At 44.4% G+C, this 25,401-nt stretch overlaps 1 protein-coding gene across 2 annotated transcripts in view; it reads left to right on the forward strand.

The window, feature by feature from the left end:
* Positions 1-206: 206 nt before the first annotated feature.
* The window catches only part of mpp7a (MAGUK p55 scaffold protein 7a), a 70,840-nt gene continuing 45,645 nt past the window's right edge, over positions 207-25,401 (forward strand). The window contains exons 1-5 of one of the 2 annotated variants that reach the window (XM_076043099.1): positions 207-362; positions 7,830-7,948; positions 13,347-13,424; positions 19,496-19,576; positions 23,431-23,562. In XM_076043099.1, coding sequence (XP_075899214.1) covers positions 326-362; positions 7,830-7,948; positions 13,347-13,424; positions 19,496-19,576; positions 23,431-23,562 — 447 coding nt within the window. In that variant the 5' untranslated portion in view covers positions 207-325. Of the gene's footprint in view, positions 363-7,829; positions 7,949-9,804; positions 9,916-13,346; positions 13,425-19,495; positions 19,577-23,430; positions 23,563-25,401 lie in introns of those variants that run through there. The other variant, XM_076043100.1, reaches the window with a different exon arrangement.

Genomic DNA, 25,401 nt, shown 5'->3' on the forward strand with positions numbered 1-25,401 from the left:
TAGTTAGCCCTTGTAAAATTGCCATTTCTCTTAATGAAATACGCAACATGCTTGAAAATTCCAACTGCAACACACTCACACTCGCGCACACACACACACACATTTGTGCTTGATTGACATCCGTTCATCCCGATGGTTCTTCCACGGAAACCTAACTTCTTGTCTTCTCGCAGGATCGAAAGGCACAAAACCCTGTTCACCACTTCAGCTCGACTCCCCGGTTGGGGGGCGGAGGGGGAGGTTACCAAGGAGCTCCTCATCGCTGTAACGGCCCACTGCCATTTTCCACAGCCTGACGAGATCCAGGAAGCAGCAGGCAGGAGCCATGCCGGCCCTGCCCATGGTAGCCGGCCACGAGCCAGGTAATGGACGTCAAGTGCACTTCATCTCACTTCTGTTCAGCTCCGTTTGCATAGCGCTGTCTAGTGAGAGTTATCTCAATTAGTCTTGACAGTACGTGTTCAGCATAGACCGCACTCTGTATGGTGCATAGCTCCTTTTTTTTTTTTTTAAACTCAGAAACTTTGAGCGCTACAACCAGAGAAAGAGGAAGTTGGTCCGACCAAGAAGGCAGTAATAAAAAGGCAGAAAACAAACAATAGGAGTGCAATGTTCAAGGTTAAGTGTGGGGATTTTTTTTAAAGAAGAAACAGCGACATCAAGTGGTTACATTTTAGATTGCAGCTCTTTTCCTTGAGCGCCCTTAGGGATTCCATACCCTCTCCCTCTTCAGAGCTTGCCAGTGAACTACGGTGGCGTGCGAGCGCCCAAACCTGGATAACTCGTCCACCTTCTCCTTTTTCGTCTTTGTTAGTTTTATTTCAGGATGCCAGCGTTCACCCTACATACAGCACCACTTTGACCCCACCCAGAGGGAAGATGAAGCTCTCTGCGTGGGCTCCTATTAATGGGGGAAAATATTATCATTAATATCGTGAATCTTTTTGTGACAGCGTTTTTATTTCATTAACAGATTTGGGACACAGGCTGTCTGAAGTTCCTGTTAGAATGCACATGATGTGTTTAGAGAGCAAACACTTAGGCAGTGAAATAGAGGGCACATGTAAGATCACACCACCTCCCCTCCCCTCCCCCCTTCAATATTCCCCCCTCAGCCCAAATAAACTGCAGGCTTCTACGTCAATTAGAATTTAATAAATGAAACTGCCAAAAATACAAAATTAACCCAAGAAAACATTGAAGCCATTCGATTAAAAAAAAAAGAAAAATAAAGTAAAATAAAAAAATAAAGGTTGTGAGCATGGATGTATTATAAGAACTGGATACTGGACTCACAATATGGCAGCGCGCCAATTTTTCCCAGTGGCCACTCGAGGTACTGCAGCAAAGAAATCCCTCGGGCCCAAAAACATCCCTGAGGCCGCAATACGAAAATGTCTTTCAAACGGCCAGAAAATCACCAGCTCGTTCTGATTGGCGGCATCCTGACGTGTCTGTAAGTGACGTTCTCCAGAGGGGTTCTGATTTGGCCCAATAGATCGTGTGAGTTACAGAGGCATGGTGGGAAAGTGACGCTGCTGCGCACGCTGTATGGGCCCATTAATGTGGAAGTCAAAAACGCATAGTGAGCAACTATGCATTGAAATTAGTGGGCCGCCATCTTGGACTCTGGGAGGTTGGTTATGAGTGACAGAATGGTTGTCATGGTAATTGGGTTACTTCATCATATATAAAAGTAATCCAACTACCGATTACTGATTACTCCTTTAAAAGTAATCAAATTACTTCTTTAGCTGTCCGTCCTTTAGCTGTCAGGAGCTCCCTCCGCTGTGCTTTTTGCTGGTGACCTGATATTTCTTCACCCCCACACAGTTATATTTTTTGAAAAATAGAAAATAGATATTTTAAAAAATTCAATATTGTAACATTTAAAAAAAAAAAAAAAAAGTACTTAACAATTCACAGTCCAACAGACTGGCTAAAAAAAAACAACAACAAGAGAGAGTTAGCCTTAGCCGCTGATTATGCACCAATGATCCGAAAATCTCCAATGCCCCTCTCTGTGTTGTAGCTGCCCTCCAGGTTTTCCACTTTGCCAGATAGCTGCTGCTGAGTAAAAAATGTCCTCCCCGTTTGGCCCCCGATGAAGTTTTAGCGTGGGTTCAGCTGGGGATAGTTAACCGTTCGAGCCTCCGCTCACTTCGACTGCGCTCGCCTTAGTTTGTTTTACCTCCTACTGAGGGATCTGCAGACAGATAAACCAGGCCCACTCCTCTGTCTGCTGCTGGACAATTTATTGTTCAGTGTTTCTTCAGGTTAAGCTTAGGTGCATAAATGTGCCCTTGTGTATTCATTCAGTCACATCTATCTATCTATCTATCTATCTATATCTACCTACCTATCTACGCTGGCCAGTCTCTGCCCAATGCATTTGCCGAGTCAACTACTTCCCGACAAGCCCCCGTTGCACCATTAAACATCACCATACCCCTTAAACCATACGGGTCAATCAGTGTTTTCTCCATCCAATATCTGCAAGCTGTATCAAGTCACAGCACCCTTGCTGCTTCTTAAGACAGGGCCGGCTGAACCACGCAGAGCCGTGGAGGGAAGTGAGCGACACCTGTGAGACGAGGAATTGGGAAATTTTTCTGCGATCTCAGCAATGTTTTTTTTTTTACCCTATAAGCCCAAAGAAATGACTCTTACTTCCTGTTAGTTCAGGTACCTCTGTATTCGGGTGGTTTCTAAGAAGAACTCGAAGAGAGGTGAGCCACTCCGACCTCTTGACTGGACGCCACATTCCCTTCGTTACTACTTACAGGTGCTTCCACTCAGGCTTCACTTGTCAGCGGGGTGATCGTTCATGCTGTTGTAGCTGAAAAAAAAACCCAAAAACCCTCGGACCGTCGAGCCGCTGACAAACCCTGCCGGCTATATGTATCTAATTATATTGATTACGCTTGTCCTTTTGTCCTGAGCTCTGTTTTCAATACGCTGACAGCTCCTGAACGGCGAAAAAGGTGCGCTGAGGCGCGGAGCCAAGGAACACGCGAGGCGCTTGTTACACCGATAAAAGCAAAGGAAGTTAGCAAATGAGTGAAAAATCAATGTTTTCTGAAAGGCTTGGCCTCTTTTTTTTTATACTTTTGATGAAGTCCCGGAGTCCTGGACTCTCTTGCTCCTCCTGTGAGGTGCAATTTCATCAGTTTGTGGCAAGTGTAACGGCTGATGTATGTATGATTGGAGTGACGGTTGGTTGCACCTGGACCACCCCACCGTGCTCGGTGAGGTCATTTTACCACGACGTTGATCCTCAAAGGTACGGTGTGTAAATGCTTTTGTCAAGATTTACTTGACGACGACAGCTTCATGAAATACATCTGCGCGATCGCTGTGCTAATGAAAGCAGTTTGGTTTTTGGTTCTTTTACGTATACCGTTGTATGCAAAGCAAGGCTTTTGCGTATTACTTTGGTGAACGATGTTTGGAATTAGCAAATAAATATTTGAAAGTAGGGCTGTCCCGATACTTATATTTTCACTTCTGATACGATACCGATATTTCAACCTTGAATATCGGCCGATACCGATATCAATCCGATATCAGCATGCTACGAATGGAACATACTTTCATTATTTATTCTGTAGTGTGGAGTGCTAAAAAAAAGGCAGCATCAAGTGATTCAAAACAAATTTACAAATTTACTGCTCCTATATTCTGAAAACAACTGAGAGCAGGAACAAAAAAACAACAAAACAGTATTGTCAGTTAACTAAACTCGTGATGACCCCGACTCCTCCATCTCCACTTTCTGCAGTCCCAGCATGACGTGGAGATTCTTTTTTCGCTGGAGTAGAATGGACTGCTTTCTATCGGAGTGTTAATATCGGAGACTTAAGATGACGTCCGATGTAATCCGATATTCCTTTTTTGGCTGATATCGGACCGATATCCGATATCAATATCGGATCGTGACAGCCCTATTTTAAAAGTTTAGACCTTCAACAGCTTGTAAATAATCAAACTTATAATTATGTACAATAAAATACTTATAATATACAACTTATGTACGACACTGCATTGCCGCTTGGCCTCTAAAGCATTGACCCTATGTAAAGATGAACATATTCATAGTGAGTATTTGGTGTGTGGATACCTGTTGGGAACCTTAGAGATTTGTTTGATTTTCACCAGGAGTTGACTTTCGCTCTCATTTTGAAACTGGAAGATTCCATATTAGCGTGTGTGTGTATGTGTGTGTGTGTGTGTTAGCAGTAACTGGAGCCCGAGTGCAACATGTGTCCAAAAACACCTGCCCACCTGCTTCCAGGCGGAGATTATATCATGAAGCTCTCCAATATCCTATTTCCTATGTATTCCGGAAGTCGAGCGCTTCTGGACTCATTCCGAGCGTTCCCTGTTGTATTTATTGCCCTTGTGCGGCATTAACAGAGTTATGGTTTCAACCGGAAGTGTCTTGAAAAAGGACAGAAGCCGCCTCCCATCAGTGGGCCGGTGAAATATTCTTCATCGTCCTCTGCTGGCCACTGCGCAGCTGGTCGTATAAACTCTTTCCCTTTTGTTTGGCACCTGACTCGGGCTAAATCTGTCTTCCCACCCACTGTCTGTCTGGAGTGCCTCCCTTTGGAGCGGGAGTGTGTTTGCATAAGTGCATTAATCAGGAAGGCGGAATTTCTTGAAATTGAGTGAAGGTTCTCCAGGATTTGTGCACAACGACCCTGGAGTCGAACGGGGTTTGCGACGAATGGGAATTTTCACGAAATATTCCTTTTTTGAGATCGTGTCTGTAAACCGCAATGTTCGCTGTTTTTTTTTGGATGGATTTTTTTTTAATTCGGTAGTCAGTATCAATAGTGTAGCGTAGGGTGACGTCGATGGTGTATTTTGTCTTTTTCACTGTTATCGCATTGAGTTCTGGGAGTAGTTGCTTTGGGTTCTTGCGACAACGTTCTGTTGTGCCGAGGAGGGGTGAAGAATTTTGACTTGTCCGTAGTAGGTGACAGGTATGTCCTTCTCGTGGAGTTTTGGTGTGCCATAACATATGATAGATATGAAGATGGTTTTTAAGAAGGAGCAGCGACATCAGGTGGTTACCTTTTAGATTGCAGCTTTTTACTGAAGTCACTTTTCGGGACTCCATACCCTCCCTCTTCAGAGCTTGCCAGTGAACTACGGTGGCTGGCCTGCGAGCCTAAAGTATCTCTCTCTCTCTCTCTCTCTCTCTCTCTCTCTCTCTCTCTCTCTCTCTCTCAGATATGCCTGTGTCCAAACTGACTGTTGTTCTTCCTGTTGGTAGATTGTTTTGGGATTTTTTGGGGAGTTTTGAGTTTGTCGCTTTTTTCTTTCTCTTTTGTGCTTGGTACTTGTTGGTACTTTCGTTGATTTCAGAATGCCTGTAGAACTATGAACATTTCGCAGATCTTTCATCGTTCTGTTTCCCGGCCCACCTAATGGGTTTGTTTGATGTGCTAATTCTGTTGCTAAAATGTTTTCTTTTTGGGGTAGTTGCCTTCGGGGTAATTGTGGAGGTCATTTCACGCCTCACAAAAAGCCTCACTCCTGACAATTCCCAGGCTCAGCGTGTTCTGCAAATACACAACACCAGTCACAAATGAACACATTTCTGTTTTACAAATGTACAACATACGTATCAAACAAATGCCATGCTTCAGAAACTAATATAACAGGTTTGGTGCATACAAAGAGAAAGAAATCAATCACAAAAATCACCCTTTAAATACAGACCAAAACTTTTCAAGCCCCCCCCCCCAAAAAAAAATCCTTCAAATATAAAAACATAACAACCTTCAAGTCAAAAAAACCCTGTCATTTGACTTTTAACATAATTTTTCTACCTTGAATATCAAATGCTTTTACGCTTTCTGACAAATGCCCTGTGATTCATCCCCCCTCCACACCAGCAGGGGGTGGTGCTGAGTCAGTTTAGGACCGCCAGGAGGAGCCGCCGTCTGAACAGAATAGGTGTACTTTCTTGATCCCAAATTGGGAACCTGCACAATGAATTTGCCACTTTTCGGGACTCCATACCCTCCCTCTTCAGAGCTTGCCAGTGAACTACGGTGGCGTGCGAGCGCCCAAACCTGGATAACTCGTCCACCTTCTCCTTTTTCTTCTTTGTTAGTTTTATTTTAGGATGCCGGCGTTCACCCTACATACAGCACCACTTTGACCCCACCCAGAGGGAAGATGAAGCTCTCTGCGTGGGCTCCTATTAATGGGGGAAAATATTATCATTAATATCGTGAATCTTTTTGTGACAGCGTTTTTATTTCATTAACAGATTTGGGACACAGGCTGTCTGAAGGTCCTGTTAGAAGGCTCGCAGGAACTATGGTGGCCTGCGAGCCTAAAGTATCTATCTATCTATCTATCTATCTATCTATCTATCTATCTATCTATCTATCTATCTGTCTATCTGTCTGTCTGTGTCTGTCTGTCTGTCTGTCTGTGTCTGTCTGTCTGTCTGTCCGCTGCTGACACGGAAGACATTTCTGGAGGTTTGGTCACATTTGACTGTTCACCAATCAAACGTGCCAATTAAACATGTGACTTTTTTTTCCCTGTCCAAAATACCTTCTAGTATATGAATTGGGCTCAGTAACTCATTCGCCTGCTAAGGGGGGAAACTTGCAAGGGTGGAGGAAATTACGATGAAACCCACCGTTTATTTCATTCATACAACTACATTTATTTTCACTTGACATGTTTCACTCGTATCCTCATCAAGTGAACCACTCTAAAACGACAAGTGCAGACATATAGACAGATATTCAGACCTGTAATTTCCTCATTTTGCACAACTCAGAAATATTCTCCTTTTGGGGTTTTTTTTTTGGTTGTAACTTTATACTCATCATGTTTTATGTATTTTTTCATTGCGTGGGATTTTTTCAAATCTCCTGTTTTTTGGGGGATTTTTTTTCCCCATTCAGCCACCACCGGTGTGGATGTGCGCGGACGCAATTGCCGTTTGACAGTTAAAGTGGTCAGTTCCTTCTCAGTAGAAGTTTTTTTTTTATTATTGTTTTTTTATTTAAAGAAGTTTCTGCCCTCTGGATTTTGTCTGAAGATCGTTTTAGCCCCCTCCTGCGTAACATCGCGCCGGTTTCGCAAAGGATCTCTGGGCTCATCCAGCGATCCTGCCACAACAGAACCCAGTGGTCTACTTCAAAGCACTGCCAGGCCCTCCACGCACAGCCGTGGCATGGTCAAGGTCCACATTGGCCGGGCCAAAACAAATCAAATGAAGCCAGGCAAAGCCCGTCCAGAAACAAGTCAGTCCACTCTTTAGTGGTGAAGGTTTGGATCGGGCTTGTTTCCTTTCTCCCTCTTTCCTCCTCTCTTATTTTGTCTCTCGCTGTCTGAGAAAGACACGGAGATCATTACGCGTGCCCATACATACATCTGGCCCTAGCTTTTCATGATGTCCGCAGTCATCGTTCCACTACTACGGTTGTTTTGTTTGGCCCGTTCCCCGCTTCGCTTTCCGTCTTTCCCTTTTCTACCCATGCGTGTTTTATGACATATTTAACGTCGGGTTTTGAAGACCTATGTTTGGTCCTCACCTCTCAACAGGTCTCCTCTGTTGCTTATCTTTGTTCCGCATTGTTCAGTCTGACACATTGACCCTACAGGGGGAACAGAATGTATTGCAATGGAGTCGTTGCGCAGCGGAGTGCGGACATGTCAACGTGTCTCCATTGAATGGAGAACTTCTGTTTCACCGCCGTGCACGGATTGACAAACGCGTGTCTCTTTGAATGTGTGCATTTACAACTCCCACTGCACATTCTCAACCCAAGTTTTCCTTTTCCTGTCTGGAGGTCTGCATGAGCTGCTGGCGACGCTGCCCTCTCAACTGCAGTCCCATGTCGGCCGCGCCGAGGACAACGTCTTCCTGCAGGACATGTTCGGAGTGAGAAGTTTCCATGCACTGATAAAGGTAAATCGACAATGTGTCAAAGTAACAATCTATTGATTATCGATTGGTTGTGGATTAAGAATTTAATCGATTAAATTAAATTAGTCACAATTTTTTTTTTTTTTTACACTGGGTTCTTTTTTTTTTTTCGTGGTGTGGTATATACCTGTATACCTAGAACAAGTTACTTTTAAACAACAACTTAAAAAAGAAATAAAAATGAAATGTGGCCCATTCGAATTCAACTTGAAGTCAGAGGATAAATGTTTAGGGTGTTTTTACTGTTATCTAATAAATAAATGGGTCACATTGGACCCTAAACATTATTTGAGAGTTAAAAATTGTGTTCCTTACACATTTTTCATTAGGAAATTTAGGTTCTGAGGAAAAAAAAAAATCGCCTCTTATCAATTAATCGTCAGTCGATCGATAAGGTCAATGAACTAATGATTCATGAATTAATCGGTAATATGCATCCCTAATATATATGTCATTTAGAAAAGAGAAATCTCTAAAATAACAAGGTTCTTTTACACATTTCTATGTGTATTCCAATCGTCTCCTCACCCACATGTTCTCTTTTCCCCTGCCAGCATGAATTCTTGGTGAGACATGCTACCTGTGAATCTATTTAATCATCGAGAGACCCAATTCCAGTTTCACCTTTTCTTTATGTCACCTTTTCTTTATGTCACAGCCTGTGCCATTCCACATCTTCAGCTAAATGACTGTATTTGCACTTTAAAATTGGCTTTCATTTTATATTTAGGTAGAAAATATATGCAATAACCGTGTCACCTTGATGGTTTTGTGGTACAATCTCCTCAGAGCTGACTGAAAGGGATTTTCCATGGCCTCACAATAGTTCCAATAGGTGTATGGTGGTGTACTTTTATGGCCAACTGTAGACAGACCAATCATTCAATCAATCATCATCGATCCCCTTGAATTTATAAAGTGCTAAATCGCTGCCAAAGTCGTCGCATAAGTGCTTTGCACAACCAAAGAGACGCCAACAGATCCTGACCGTGATATTAAAACTTAAACTTCAACCTTTTCTGCTCGCTTTTATTAGACGGGGAAGGAAATTCCTCGCCTTTTTTTTTTTTTTTGTGTGTGTGGTGCGGTGATTTAGAATTGTTGACCCTCATTTGAAGACAAGGTTGTGTATTTGGAGTAACCCAGAGGAAGCCATTTCACAGTAAGTGTAATTTGTTTTCAAAATGGACAGATGGAAATCAAGGAAAGTAGTCCCGTCGGCTGCGGAATCGCTCATGAACCGCAGCGCGGTGCCCGGGGATGTGACGCCAGCCACCGGGGCTGTTAGCCAGGAATTTGTAAAGTACCCTAGTAACAAGGAAAAGAAGCACATCTCTTATTTCCCCTCTCGACTTATTGAGCAAACATAGGATTCCACAGCCGCTCTTAGTTGGAACCCTATGCGATTGTCTGTCCCAAAGAAGGTGCCCCTCCACCCTTCCACCTTCTTTTGGTCCAGAGTCTAGACTGCAAGGTGTCCTGGATTACGCCAGGAGATCTGACCTGGGTGGTTTCACCAAAGACCGCTTGCTACATCTGCTATCACGGGTTCATATAGACACGAGAGAGGAACGAGGCTAAACCTGTCTGACCTGTGGTTTGTTTTGGGGCGGGGGGGGGCGGGGGGGCGGTGGTGGATAGAAAGCAGAGGCAGAAACACTATCCAGCCCTGTGATCTCGAAAAAAACGCCTTCTTTCCGTCTATCTGAACACTTCTCCATTGATCAAACTGCAGCTGTCCTGCACTTTCTCCGTCCGTCCGACTCAAACTCGCACTTGCACTCTGTCTGGATGGGGTTTTCTTTTTTTTTTTTTTCCTATTCCAGCTCCGCCTCCAGCTCCGCCGCCATTGACAAGTAGTCGGTCGTACCTCCGCCTTCATCTTTACAAGGACGCAGATTCAATTCCGGAGTTTTGAAACGATCTCACTGAAGCCTCCTGCTTTCAACGTGAGCTGCGACTCAGTTTTGGAGTCACACTTCGGTTGCAGCTCGCCTTCGCTGGGAGCATTCTGTGTCCATTTGAACTCAGTGCTTTTGCCTGTAGTCTCCTCCTCGCGTATCGCTTTGTGTGTATTTTAAGCCCACCGGGTATTTCTGGAAGCAAGTAACTTCACTCTCAGCCCCCTTTTTCAGAGACGAGGGCACACTGCTTCTTTGTTGCATGGTGTTTTTTTTTGTGTGTTTTTTTTAACTTTCACTAAAAGTGGACATGAATTCATTTTCCCAAATATTCTGCATTTGGATGTGTTTTGTTTTCTCCTATATTTTGCACTGAGGTGGCACTACATTACTCACAGGAGTGGCTGTGGAACCTCCTGGTCTTTGATTCAGTTTTGTATCCAGCAATCACACTCTGGTTTAGGGGAGTTCTTCTTGGCAGCTCCGCACCATTTTTCAGTTTGACTCCCCCCCCCCCATCCCCCCCCCCCACCCCCACCCCCAGTCCTGCAGGCCACTTCTGCAGCGCTCTGCAGCCGAAACAAAGAATGCGCTATGAAAAAAAAAAAAAAAAAAAGTGGAGTAATGACTTTAAAATACTTTCTACTGCGTCATGGACAGGCTCTTGGAAGGTGCGCACAACTGTAAATAAAAGCATTTCAATCTCGCGTTTGCTCGCCGAGCAGAGGAGAAATTCCACAATAACTAAGTAAGCCGTGGTGGTGGAGCGAGCGACTAAGCAACTGAGCAGATGTCGCCGGGACTTTAGTATGTTGGAGTGCCGCGAGACGCTGGCAAGCTCTCACATTTTATTTCATCTGTTATTTTACAACGGTGATGAAGACAGATGAAGTAACCAGAGGTGCCTGCTCGTCCCTTTACGGCCTTCTTCCACCTTAGAAGAACAGACAGTGGAGTCGGAGCGCCGGGTGGAGTTGCTGGAGCTTCGAACTGGACCCTTTTTTTTTTTGAGCATCTGTTCAAATATGACACGGATACGTGAAATTAAACAGAATTAAAGAAAACATTCCGGGATTTTTTTTTCCCGACTCGCGGCTTTTGAGCCAGTGCCACGAAACGTGGAGAGCACACTGACAAGTGTTTGACTTAACTGCCGCTCAGACGGTGCAAACCCGGGCGTTGACTATCTCCGCTTTGACGTTGCGGTAACATTTCAATTCCACCTTGAGGTCGACCTGTTCTCAGCCACAGCTTTGCATGCTTGTTGCCCACGGCACTGCACTGCATCAGTTTTTCAAGTCACAAGATTTTGTCCTCTGCAGCAGACTCTAGCATAGGGCTGGGCAAACCTTTTGGCTGCGTTCAGACTGCAGGCGAATCAGATTCCTTCTCAAATCCTATTTTAAAGGGCTGACTGTTCACATTGTGTTTTTTTAGCAAGTGCGGCGTAGAGTGACGTCACGGACAGGCAAAGCCGATCGGTGTTTGGACCTGTTCAGACGGAGACACACCTGTGCAAACGCGATTTGAAACTGGTTTCAATCTGTCTTGCGGAAAACCGGATTTCATGTGGTTTGTGACCGTTCAGACTACAAAAAGAGCCTTCCGGTTTCAGTCTGGATGGGCTAAAAGTCTGACTGGTGGGGCCACAATGTCTTCAATAAATTTGACAGTCGGGGGGAGTCGGAGCAGGAGCAGATGGATGGAGTGTTTTCTCCATAGGAGAAAAAAAACTCACCATGGGATATGTAGAAAACATGTGCGTTAATGTCCATTGAAAATGAACAAAGTCAGTGTCTTTGAAGCCCCGTGGTATTTAGCTCTTTATTGAAATGACTCTTAAAACACTGATATAATGGATAAAATGCTGCAACTTTACGACTCACTGACTGTTAATATCATTTCTTCAGGCTCAACGGGCCGCATATGGCCCCCGGGCCGTGGTTTGCCCACGCCTGGTCTAGTCAGACCTTTGACGGATTACTACCTCCACGACACGCCTAATGCACCATGTTTTATAGTGGCTTTACAACACGAATCTGAACCTCTGACGGGACCCTCGCCACGCGAATGCTCCGTTGGCTAAACAGCCGTCCCAACAGCTTGTGATTGATGTCGGGCGGGGGGGTGGGGGGTTGGGGGGGGGGGGGGGGGGCGACTGTGGATAAATGGGACCGAGACGGCCGTGATCGTCTTTTTAGCTGGAGACTTTAAGAAAACGGCTTTTAATGCGTGGCTTGCTGCCGAGGTTACTCTCGTCTGGTGTTCATCGAAGACAGGCTGACCTCTTAGGGTCTTGCAAAGGCAGGCGAGAAACGCAGGAGAAAAGGGGGAATGCTTTTTGGACGCATCCAATCACACGACTGTCCATTTGTAACACGCGAATAACTCTGTTTTTCAGCGTCCCTTTTTCACTGCGGGGAAAGCTGTTGAGCAACGTCTGTTCTGCGCTGGAAGTGCCGCGTCCTCGCGCTCGCAGCAGATGTTTTAAATGAACGGCGCATCCATCAGTCCGCAGTACGCTTTGACGGCAGACTCCCCCCCCCCCCCGCCCCCCGCCCCCCGCCCCTTTCCGAGCTCTTTGTGCGTATGTGGCTTTTTCGGTTCCTCAGACGGCGAGTTCGACGGCCCGTCCGTCCGTCACCGCGCGTCTGCTCAGCGATGGTATCTGACAGTCTCTTGCAAGCTGTCAACACATTTCTGCGCAGCTACTCGTAAATCAGTATTTTTTTTTTCTTTTTTTTTTTTTTAAATTCCAAATATGCGCCTGTGTCTGTAGCGCTGGAGCACAATCGTGGAACTGTGTGTAACAGGCGTGCGCTCGACCCCCCCCACCCCCCACCCCCCCTCCCTGGCAAGTGTTTTCCTATCCACTTGACAGTTCTGGAGCGATGAAACGACTTTCGAATGCGCAAATGAGGAAACGTTTCCGCCTGCTTTCCACTTTGGGGGCTAAGCCGAGCGGCCCGGGCTTTAAAGGTCTGCGCGAGATGGCACCTAACTGGGAGCAAGAGCCTTATATACCTGTATACCTGTATATGAGAACCGCTGTAAGTGTAGGAAAAACCAAATTGCTTCTGTCGCACTGCGAGCATGCACTTTCATAAATCCATTTATGGGGCAGTTTGTTACGCTTTTTGCCCATTCAAAAATCATGCATCGAGCCAAATTTTACACACTTGACCTCCAACTATCAACATCGTACAGCAACGGTTGTCGAGAAAAATAAGGCAAACGCAGCCAGTATGGGGCCGTATTGGCAGATGACTTGAACGCTGGCGGCGCTGTTAAACTACAGCAACAGAAACGCAAAGTGGAGTGTCAGTATTCAGTTGACAGTCTCGTGGGTGTACTGCTTATCTTTCCGTTTTTTCAATGGGAGCGTGGCGGTAGATGTTCCTTGCACACGTGCCGACCTTTTCGCCAACACGTCTGCTCTTTCCCCAGTTCTTAACGACACGCCGTCTGCCCTTTTTCAGATCCACGAACTGCTGCAGCACTACGAAGAGAGCAAGCCGGCCCCCGTCCTGGACAGCTCAGCAGCTCTGGTCAACGAGGTAAGTTTAGACACTATAAACGTTGCTTTTTTTTTATTTTTCTTTTTTTTTTTTTCACGAAGCTCAAGTGGGAGGAAACGCAGTTCTGAATAAAATAGTCTGATTTTAATTCAATAAAAGTCATAAATTTACACGCTAGACTTTTAAGAGACCACATTTAACATTTGTTGCATTGTTGTTGTTGTTTTGTTTTTTTTTGGTATTTTTACTAAATTGAATTTGTCAAGATATATAACTTAAAATGACTAATTGATGGGTTTCTGTCCATCTCCTGTAATTTCAATCTCAATTTATTCAGGAGAGCCCCTTGAGATGCAGCATCTCGCTTTCAACGGGGTCCCATTACAGACACAAGAAAACAACACCGAAACACACATCGCAATAATAAACTACAGACTCTGACTTCCGCAGCCCCCCAAAAACCCCACCCACCTCACCACAAGCTCTCAAATAATAGGTTACAGTCAAAGTAAGAAAACCGGGAACAATGCAACATATACTGCATGAACATGCACATACGTATACGCATTCACATATCCCTATAACAAGGCAATGCAATACAATATAAGGAGCATCAAAATGCCGTTGCATTTTTGTATAATGCCAAAAATAATCACAAGCTGTTCTTGTTTTAGTGTTTTGCTTTATATGTCCATGTTGGTCCACACCAGCTGGAATAATTAGATTTTCACGCTCCAGCATAAATAAACTACGCTTGCAACAATCACTGCCAACTCCTATTGTCGCTGAAAGAGGCAGCGACATTGCTAATGAAGTCATTTGATTGAGTAAATGTCAATTGCATTGACAGTTGTTGCCGTATTACACTGACACGCAGTGTTGTATCGCATCACAATGCAACATTCATGGACGCCAGCGTGCAGAAAGGCCCACCTGTGTAAACCCTCCAAGCCTGGCACCGAACACGGAGTCCAGCAAAAGACCGAAAACAAAACAACTGGTGTGTGGTTTTGTTGGGAGTCCACAGCCCGGGTTTATTGCAATCAAAGGGCCTCGGACCATTCCTCCCCTTTCCCACAGCCATACATCATCCTAATTAGTACTGAGTTGTCAACTGAGGGCTGGGAGAAAACGGAGGGCGGGGGGCCGAGGATCTTAAGAAACCCGGGTCGCCCAGATTTGTTGCGCAGACTGGCAGGAACCTGAGTGGTTTCCCTGCGATCTCGCCGGCTGCAAGTGTCAGCCGAGAGGAGCCAAGGCGTTCCGTCCTGGAAGGTTCCCATTCCTCCGAATCGGCCACAAGGCGAGCGCCAAACCAACCAGTCCAGACCCCGAGCGGAGTCGCCGCGACCGGGACGCGGACGCGGACGCGCAGGGGCAATCATCTCAAATGGAGATTTTCTTTTTATTGCTCCTTTTCCCGTCTGCGTGTTTTGTCCCACCCTGCTGTTAAGCCCTGAACACCGCTGACCAGCGAGCGCTGGTTTCGAGAATTCCACCAGATCGGAGCAGCCAATCTGGTGTGACCGACTGCGGCTCTTTAAACTCCTTCCGAAAGGTTTGCTCCGGCTTTCCCCCCCGGGTGTGGCGGAGCACCGTGGACGATCGAGGAGGACCCCAAAAAAAAATGAGTGTTGTCGCACTCGAGATTGGTCTTGGTCTCTGAGGCATTTTGACTCGATCTCGGGCTGGGTGGCCTCTGTGGTTTTTGATCAAGACCATCATTCGAGATGCAGCCAACACTGCAACGACACGATAATAAGAGGGAAGAATCCAGCCGCTGCCTTGTTGCGCCCTGTTTGTGACACCTGGAGTGGCACAGCCCCCTTATTCTTAGGTCATTTATAATTTTGCAACTTTACAAATTTACAACCCGGCTCGTTTTTTTTAAAAGTTCCAGTTGTGACATAAAAAAAAAAAACTCTCGAGAAAAAGGTGAAGAGAAATTAAATATGCTTTATTATCCAACAAACAACAAAAAAAGGCGAGGCAGAACTACAACTTAAAAGGACCACATGGTGCTGTTAAATCAATAAACGAGTATAACCAAGAGCTTATCTGTCTAGAACGGAAAAATGCCCAAAACGGGAAGGGGAAAGTCTTGCTATATCATCCATAAACAAAAAAAATACAATACCAGCACCCCCTAAACCCTAAAACTCCTAACATAAAGATTTCTATCATACCGCTTCAAAAAGTTGTCTTCCCACACAAAGAAAAAGTAAGCCTGGTGCGCCGGTTACCAGGCGTACCGTCAGGGTATTCAGTTGCGACGTTCGAAGGGGAAGCAACGGACTAAGTAATGTTCTGTCCCGTGAGGCAGAGCAGGCAGGGCACCGATCGGCTCGTGGTGACGGCATACCCTTCTTTGATATACAAAGTCTTACTCTCTCTCTCTCTCTCTCTCTCTCTCTCTCTCTCTCTCTCTCTCTCTCTCTCTCTAGTCTTGATATCAATCTTGATGTCTCGGTCGGTGCGGTCGTGACTACAACGCTACCGTCGAATCGGCCTCTTGTCTTTCTCTCCCCCACCACCTCCTCACCTTTAAAGGGTTTCCGTTCTCAATCCTTATGTCAAATTCCTGCTTCCTGGTAAACACCCCGCAAAGTGTTTCTGTGGGATTATCGGGTATCCGCATAAAACCCAGCAATGGGATATGAAATCATTTTGCAGCAGACCGCAATTCCGAGCACCCCCCCCGCCCTCCCCCTCACACCACCCGCCCTACTTCCTTTCTTGGCCTGTCTCAGAAAAAAATCAGTCTCCTCACTGGCACTGCTGCGTATTTTTTTATTATAACAGACATTTCTTTTTCTTTTTCTTTTTTTTCTCGCCGTACTGCTGCTCCGAATGAAGACAATGGAAGCAGTAGCTGAGGGCCGAGTTCTAAGATTTGTTGGAATTCGTTTCCGACTTCCAAGTAATATAGACTTAATTTTATTGCCCAGCATAAAACGACACCTTAACCTTGTCTGCCCCCCCCACTGGCTTCACTGCCTGCCTGTCCGAGGAGGTGGCTGCTTGCCGCTCAGTGTCGCCACCTACGCCACCTACGCCGGAGACACGATCAATGTCGGGCACGAGGGAGAAGAAGAAGAAGAGGAAGAACTTTGCATTAATTAGCAAATGTCGAAAAGCTCATCACCTCAGCCAGCCCCTAGTCTACTCATTCAGTTATTCTCTTTCAATCCAGGTGAAGCCGCACGTAAACAGGGAACTGAGTTCTTTTGTTTCTAGATCAGCGTTGAGTTGCCTGAACATCCGTGTTGTGTCTGCTTCCCCCTCGCCTTTCTATCCTCCTGCCGTCTCCAAATCTCGATACTTACCCAACCGCTGCTGTTACAAGGGATGCCCACTGGGTGCCATCAGAGTGCAGTCATTCAAACGACCCATGATGAAGAGGAAAAGAGAGCCTTGAACGTTCCCCTGTTGCATCGATGGCAACTTAAAATGTCCATCTACGTTTCTTTTCTAACCAATATCCCCTTTTTTTAAGGTGATAAAGAGTTAAATAAAAGTGATATATAAGAAGAATGTATTCCCCAAGGGTTTTGCTCGCGTCATGTTTGTAAGGCAGTTGGCAGTGAGCGAGTATTAAGGTTTGGATGCTTGCATCGTCCTCAAATAAATCAAATGGTTGCACGTTGAGCGTAAATGCTGTCCTGCCTGACAGCTTTCACTTCTGCTCCGCTCACACCCGGCAACCTGGATTTCTCAGCGGTTTCGGTGGAAGCCCTTCCGAAATTAAATCTTTATGCACTTTCTGGAGCGATAGTTCGGGAATGCCAGATGGAACGAGACACAAAGGACTGCGATATGCGTTTTAAGCGATGGAGTAAAAGGGAACGAAGACGTCCGAGCGTAGGCTGGTTGTCATGGTCGCTCACGCAGGCGATGTGTCAGTCTCATAAATGAAAGACGTCGTAACACCGGCTGTCTTGAGTGACAGTGACTTCATATCTTCGCAGACTTGGCGAGCAAGTGGTTGGAAGAGGTGTATTTATGGGAACCTCGAAATTAGATGAAGAACTCACCATACCTTTTGATGTGCGAAGACCACTTGTAGTTCCCTGGCAATGTGCCCTTCAGTAAAAATACATCTCAAATTTCCGACTGAATGATAAAAAAGAAAAACTATTGTCAAACTTAATCAAAGCCTTATATGTTTGTATTATATAGAAGCACATTTTCACCATATAACAACATGTAACCTCTCAGTCTGTGTTTTATTTGGCTGCGCAGCCTAAAAGCCACGTGATACCTTCGTAGGCATACAGATACATTCATAACAGGAAGCTGAGAGCCAATTTTTCCAGCTAAAAATAAAATCAAAATCCAACATGCCATGTCATTGATTATTTGCATGCTGCTTTTACACACTTTTTCCGCCCAGAGTTATTTGTTGCAAAGGTCTTTGTGGTTTTTTTTCTCTAAAATTTGGCTTAATATGCGTCAATATGTGATTCAAAATGAGGTCATTTCACAAGAAACCAACCTCGCTTCTTTGCCCTCCTCCCTGAATGCTGGTGATGGTTTGAAGATGGAAAATGTGACTGACAGATGGTGAGGGTGGAACTTTGTCTGTCTGTTTTTGCTCTACTCCACGACTGTGAACAACTTGGTGCCAGATTGATTGATACCAATGTACCAGAACAGGATATTTTTCTTCGCTGATGACTATTTCCAACCATTCTTGTTTCATCTGTTCTTTTTTATCCCTGATTTTCCCTCATTGAACGACTGTTTGTGTCTGATTCCCCCCCCCCACTCTCCATATTTTGACTTACCGTCACTTAAATTGACTCATTAGTGTTTCCCTTTTGTTTGATTTAACAACTTGACTAAATTTCAGCCTGTGTAGTGATGACTTTTTTATTGAGTCTTTTCTGCCTCTTTGTGTGGTTTAGCATTGGGATGTCAGCCCTAAAGTAAACAATGAAAAAGGCCCCTCCCTGCCAAAAGCACATGTGCCTCTCTTGGGGATAAGTGACATCACACTTTTCCTCCCTGACCCCGGTCCAACCTTCAGTCCAACCTTCAGTCCCTCGCCTTTTTACCTCTGCTTCACCCCTGTGTCTTCAGTTCTGCACCACATGGGTCATTAGTCAAGCAAACTGCAGTTTCCCCAACCTCGGTCACCGCCTTCCTGAAAGAAATTTATTGCAACGTTGAAAGATTGTGAATGATTGTCCGTGTAAAATTCAATGTAACAATGGTGCATGATGCCGCTACCGTCAGATTAGAATTGTATTTAACGGTGTAAAACATACAGACATAAGAAATGCATTATCATAATAACCATCTTGATGTCTTGATCTTGATGTCTGAACAAGCATCACAACTTTAATGGTATTAATTTGGATTATTTTCTCAAGATAAGTTCAAATGAATTGAGTGATGTATTCGTTATTGAGGAAAAATTTATCGCAAAAGCGTACTTCAATATCAAATGAACAATTAAAAGAAGGTAAACTAAAACAAAGTCCTTGCGTGCACATCAAATAGTCAAGTCTTTCCACGTGCAGACCCTATCAATGCAACTGCTAATGTGCTTCAAGATACCTTTGGATGTTATATAGTGCATTTCTAAAAAAAAAAGATTGATTGGTTGTTTGATTGATTGATTGATCAGTCATCCGTGGAAAATAATTGTTTTACTCACCAAGTATCTTTGCATGAATTGTTGATCGATCGCTCTTAAGGTCATTCTTTAAGAAGCTCCTTCGAGGAGCTGTCCACCACCGCAGTCCTGAAACTAAATCAATCGATGCCAGACATGTAGATCAACCTCCACTTGATCAGCGTGCTTCCAGAGTGCTGCTCCCTAAACTAATACCCTGTCCTCACACGTAAAGGTGACCAGAGGCATGGCCCATGTTGAATTGGTGTCACGAGACTCAATCAATTTTAACGGGTTGGACCGGAGTTTGCTTCGTTTATCGTCATCAGAATCCGAATTCACACATTCCCAAAACCGCCCGTTTTTCAGAGCACACGATTGGTGCAATGAACTTGGTCAGGTTACGCTCTTGTCGCTAGTGTTGTCAACATGGGTTCATGAAATATGTGTGACTTGTGCATCTCTAACGTTCCGTACAATCTGTCCCCAGTTGTTGGTGCAGCTGGAAGGAAAAGTGGCCAATGGAGAAATCAAAGAGCTCCATCAAATAATGACCAACCCTCATATTAAGGTGAGTATTCATGCATTATCCCTTTATGCACCTAGTGCTGAGAATTAACCAGAATTGCAATGACAAACGGTTTTATTTGTTCTAAACTACCATCTACTGTAAAATGATTTCACCCAGTATTTAGAAACCAACCAGCTCGAAGTGACAGTTACCAAAGCATTGACGCTTCTGTACTAATTTTAGCCAAACTACTGGATTACTGGATGGCGTCTGAATGAATGAATGAATGAATGAATGAATGAATGAATTTATTTCAAACATGTTTACAAAGTAATTGTCGTGCTAGTTGAAAGATGCTCGATATCCTCCATGTGTCATGCATCTGGGTATTGGCCAGTCACTAATAAAACATACAGCGTAAAAATATGCCTGAAAACATTTGTGGATCCCCATGACAGGTTGGGATCATGTGTCACGACACCTGTATGGCTCAGTTTGACTATTTTTGCAAGTGTTTTTTTTTTTATTTTTTTATTTTTTTCATATTAAAACGTATTTACATTTTAAAGTACTTAAATGGAAGAGATTTTGATCTCTTCTGAAGGAGCGTGTCATTACTTGACTTGCGACATGTGCGCGTGCTCTCATGCCGTATCACCTCTCCTCACATGCACGGGCTTCCAAGTTGGCTTGCCAGTTTTTCGAGCGTCTGAGCCGTTAAATTCCCCCGCTGGCTTCAGGAGGAATGCTCGGTCAACAATTGATTAGTTCCAGCATCTCGGTCTTTGACTTTCTCAGCGCGCCGATGGGACGGAGGCCCGCGACGGTTTCCATGACTTGAACCAACGGGGGCCGCATGTGGGCTCTTGAGAGCGGAGTATTAAAAAATTTCTTCCTCCGCCTGTCCTCCGGGGCACTTGATACCACACCAGTCAACCTCGGTGTAAATCACGCAACCCGGGGATGGTGTAAAACACAAGCAGATGGCCACAACCTTTTGAATGGCATCTCTGTACGACAGTAACCGTATCACCCTTGATTGTGGTTGAAATGATTCATTCCTGGGGTGGGGAGAAAATCAGCGGCCATTCTCTGTCTCCCCGCCCGCTTTTCCTCCCTTCCCTCAGACGTACAATTTCACGACGATCCCCGTGAAAAGAACTTCCAAGAGAACTTTCACCCATATTACCCTCCTCGGCAAGACCAATATTGACACGGATGAAACTGCCAATAATGATGGCCGGCTGTTTCTTTTGCTCTGCGCGTGTCCAGAGTGTGGTGTTTGTGCGTTAGGGGTCGGGTGAGGGGTTCAAGGCTGTGGAGTTGGGAAGTTGGTGTCAAATCCCAGCTGGACCGCACCAGTACCCCTTGGGGCTGAACGCTCCCAGTAACACGGCTTAAGGGGAGGGTAAGTTACACCCACGCCCAGCTGAAAACGGAGAGGGCCGGGGACAGGAGCTCAGGTGGGGGTGGAGGTTTAATGAGGGGGCCAAAGTCTGGAATGTACACGCTGGTTTATTTGGTCAGGCCCGGCGATATGTTTTCCTAGGATCCCTATTATGCTCAATGAACACAAACACATAAATGGAGAAACGGCCGCGATGCCCTGGAAAACAAGGGCGGCTTCATAACCCCTTCATCTCTTGTTACACCTGTCACTTTCTTTCCCCGCCCCCGGCCTTCCCGGGGAACTTTGTTACACGGTCCGCATGAGAGTGAGCTGGTAGATTTGATTAGACGGCTAATCTTTTGACACGGAGGCAAAACAAAGAGCCACAGACTCAAATCAAGTTCGGGGAGGGGGGTTGGGGGAGGGGGAGAGGGAGAAAGCCGCCACACAGAGGCCCCCAGTGTGTGTCAAACATGTACCCGTGGCTCTGTTGGGGTCAGCAGTCGCCCTCCACGCTGCCATGTAGCATGTGCTTTCTATTAACATACACCTGTTATTGCTTTTTTTTTTCTTTTCCATCATAGAATTAGCTCTGGCTCTGTTGTGGCTTGTTGTAATGCCAGATTTGTGGACGCACCGTCAATGAGAGAACTCTTTTAAGGTCGGGTTATTTCGCCTGGCGGGTAGTCCTCTGTTTGAAATGGTTAAGATTGGTCACGTAGCTTCCCCTAAATGCATTCAAATTTGTCCATAACACCGCATAATACAATAACACCACACACACACACACACACACACACACCGTACAACAAGATACACAACAACATTCAACTAGCACTAGTCTCTCAGCCTTGAATACAGAGAAAACGTATGTAGTCCTCAACCGCAGGGAATCAAGGGCTCAGCTAATACACATAAGGCGAGCTTGCAATTTACACTCATTTCTACGGAAGAGGATTAGGGGCCACAAGAAGAGAAAAAACTTAAGATCGAAAAAAAAATTTTTTTTCAAGTTTCCAATTCGAGGATAAAGTTGACGAGATAACAGTTGAAATTTTGAGGATAAAGTTGACGTAAAAAAAAAGACGACATGTCGTGAATAAAATTGACATTTTGCAGTTAGTGTCAACGTGAAGTGAGTCAAAAAAGTCGGGAATAAAGTCGAATGGCTCCGCGCGCAAGTCCAGTGGAGTACTTCCGTTTTTGGCCAGTTTCCTGATTACTGTGGGGGAACCTTGTGGGTTGCACCTGTTTTCGGCAGTTTACTTTTAACTGCGGGTAACTGGGTTAATCCACCATCCATCCAGTCAACAGCCAATTTCCACTTTATTTGCGTCGACTTTATTCACGAAAGCGTTGCTTTATTCACGCAGTTTCGTCTATATTGGGCCAAATGTTTTCACGAAATTTCGACTTTATTTTCACGAAATTTCAACTTGAAAGTCAAAATGAAAACTTAAATAAAAATCTCCTTCCTGTAATATTTTGTTTTCCTCTTCTCTTGTGGCCCTAATCCTCTTTCGTACATTTCACATCTGATTTAAATCCACAAATGAAATGTACAATGGTGTGGGCGTCTACCGTAGCGCAGAATGCATCGGTCTAGTCGACAACATTTCCAGCATCAAGATCAAATCTGAATGCTGCTTCAGCTTGCCCCCAAAATTCTCATCTGCTCCCGTTTAGGGAACATCTTGAACGCTGTACAGCAGCGTGCTCCCACATCTTAAACACTCTGCTCCTCTTCTCACCAGATCATTCTCACTGTCTGTCTCTGTCTGGCACATGAGGCGGAGGATGTTTTTTTTCTTCTTCTTTTTTTTTTTTTTTTTTTTTATATTCCTTCGCTGTGTTTGCCCGTCAGCCTGTGGAAAAAGCAGCGCACGTCCAGCTGCATCTCGACGCGGACACGCAGTCGTTAAATAGTTTGAGAAATGAATGGCTCAAAGACATCATTCTTCTCTGCGTCCCGTCACCTTCCCTCTCTCTCTCTCCCTCTTCTTTTTTTTTTTTTTTTTTTTGCACCACTCGTGGATGCATGAAATATCTGAGGGCACTGAGAACTCTATTACTTTGAGTTTGAGTTTCCTGTGAGGCATTCATTCTAAGCACTGGCACAATCTTTGGACAACCCTGGTCCAAAGTAATGTCTGTGTGGCATTGCCTTCAATCGGAGATATTCAAATATCTCACTCTTAATACTTCTAACTCTATCATCAGCTCTTATATTATTTGTAAAAAAAAAATACATTATATAAATTTATAAAAACCTTACCTTATAATCCCCCCCTGCAGTCCATTTTCTGCACCATAGACTAAAATATAATAACTTTACTCCATAGAAAACCCAACTTAGAAACTCACTTATATACATACACACACACATGCATACATACATACTTACATACATACATACATACAGTACTTAAATATGAAGACAAGTTTAAGATCCTTTTGATCTGACTGTAATCCCTTTATCTGTGATTTGTTCCCTCCACTCCCTCAATTCCTCTCCTTTCTCCAGAGCCTGCTGTCAGTTCACGACGTCGTGGCCCAGAAGAGTTACGACCCAGAGCTACCTCCGCTGCCCGAAGGCATTGAAGATGACGAGGATTCTGTGAAAATCATAAGACTGGTTAAAAACAAGGAGCCACTTGTGAGTAACTTTTTTTTTTCTTGTCTTCTGTCATCTCCGGAAAATCTACCTTAAACTTATGAAAGAGGATTAGGTTCCACAAGAAGAATTTTTTTTTTTTTTTTATTATTATTTTTGAGTTGAAATTTCGTGAACAAAGTCAAAATTTCATTAAAAAAAAAAAAAAAAAAGTCAACGTAAAGTTGAATTTCGTTAAAGACGAAATTTCCTGAATAAAGTTGACGTAAAAATGATGACATTTCGTAAATAAAGCAGAAATTTCATTAATAAAGTCGACGCAAATAAAGTGGAAATTGGCTGTTGACTGGACGGAAGGTGGATTAACCCAGTTACCCACAGTTGACAGCAAACTGCCGAAAACAGGTGTATCCCCGCATGGTTCACCCGCAGTAATCAGGAAACTGGCCAAAACGGAAGTACTCCACTAGACTTGCGCACAGAGCCATTCGACTTTATTCTGGACACTTTGGCTTACTTCACGTTGACATTAATTGCAAAATTTCGATTTTATTCACCAAATTTTGTCTTTTTTCAAGTCAACTTTATTCTCGAAATTTCGACTTTAATCTCGAAATTTCAACCTTATCCTCAAATTGGAAACTTGAAAAAAAAAAAATTATCTTCATTTTTTTCTCTTCCTGTATAAACTTGTTAAGAAAGGAGTATGTAAACTTCTGATAATTTCATGTATTAATTTACCCCGAAACTTAAGCAATGCGATAATGCAGCTGCACAGCACCCAATGTCCTCCTTGTCTTCCTTTACTTTGGTCCGCGCCACTTTTCTACGGCTGATGGAGAATGCAGATCTTCCTCGTTACCTTTTGGTACATTTTGAATTATTCAAACCTATCGGTAGCAGTGATTGTGTAACTTCACTCAAAACGTTCCCCCCTAACCTCCCTCCTCTTTATGTAGGCTCCCCTACTTTCCTCTCACTCAGGCCAGCTCACTTATTAGTATAAGAGTCTGGGCCACAAAAATAATTGCAGATTGAAATGTGTTATGTTGGGAAAGGCTCCAGTCACGTTTTTTGGAGGGATTCTGAATTTTGTTCGTCGAAGCGTCAATTCAGGACGTACGACGTCTTGACGAAGTGCTGATATACTGATTCAGATTCGGCTGTGATAGTGCGAGTGTCGAATGACTTATCGTGGAACTTCAGATGGAAATGACGGAGAACAGGACGAACTGGTTTTGCAGAAGAAAAAAAAAAAAAAAGAAGTTTCCAAGCATGAAAAAGGTCACAAAAAATAATTTCACTGACCAGACTGGAGATATGGAGAGACTTTGAAGCAGCATTGCCTTTAACAAAGTGTTTAAAGATGTTTCTCACCAATCACAATTACTGGATGTCCAAATATTTCCTCAGCCTAATGAGATCTTCGTCTTTCTTACGGAGGAGTTCTTCTTCTTATTTAGGTATCCATGTTGCTGATATGCGTTTCTGTGACATACCCATGCATTTGCAGCACAGAGTTGACAAAACGGATAAGACTTGAGGTGACTTACGGCGGTGAAGGCAAAGTCCTTCATTGACACAAGGCCTGTTTCTGTTTGAAATGATTTTGTAAGGCAAGGGGAGAATAATGACGCCCGCTGGGGAATAAGTGGAAGAGCGATAAAATTAGAGCGGGCTCCACACATGTTAGTGGTTTGCCGACGGCACATTTGATTTAAAAGCGATTCGTCGCTCACTTGATGGATTGGGCTGCGCGGTGTGTCCCGGGAGAACTGCGAAAGAAGATGGAGCACCGCGGTTCAAAGGACAAGCGGCTGGCTCGCTCTGTTTGGATGCTCTTATGGGTGCTTTTCAAAACCTTTGGTGGCTTAAATTGTC

This window comes from Nelusetta ayraudi, unplaced genomic scaffold (assembly GCF_046127955.1).
Source record: "Nelusetta ayraudi isolate G7.1 ecotype Tasmania unplaced genomic scaffold, CSIRO-AGI_Nayr_v1 ptg000073l, whole genome shotgun sequence".
Classification (NCBI taxonomy): Eukaryota; Metazoa; Chordata; class Actinopteri; order Tetraodontiformes; family Monacanthidae; genus Nelusetta; species Nelusetta ayraudi.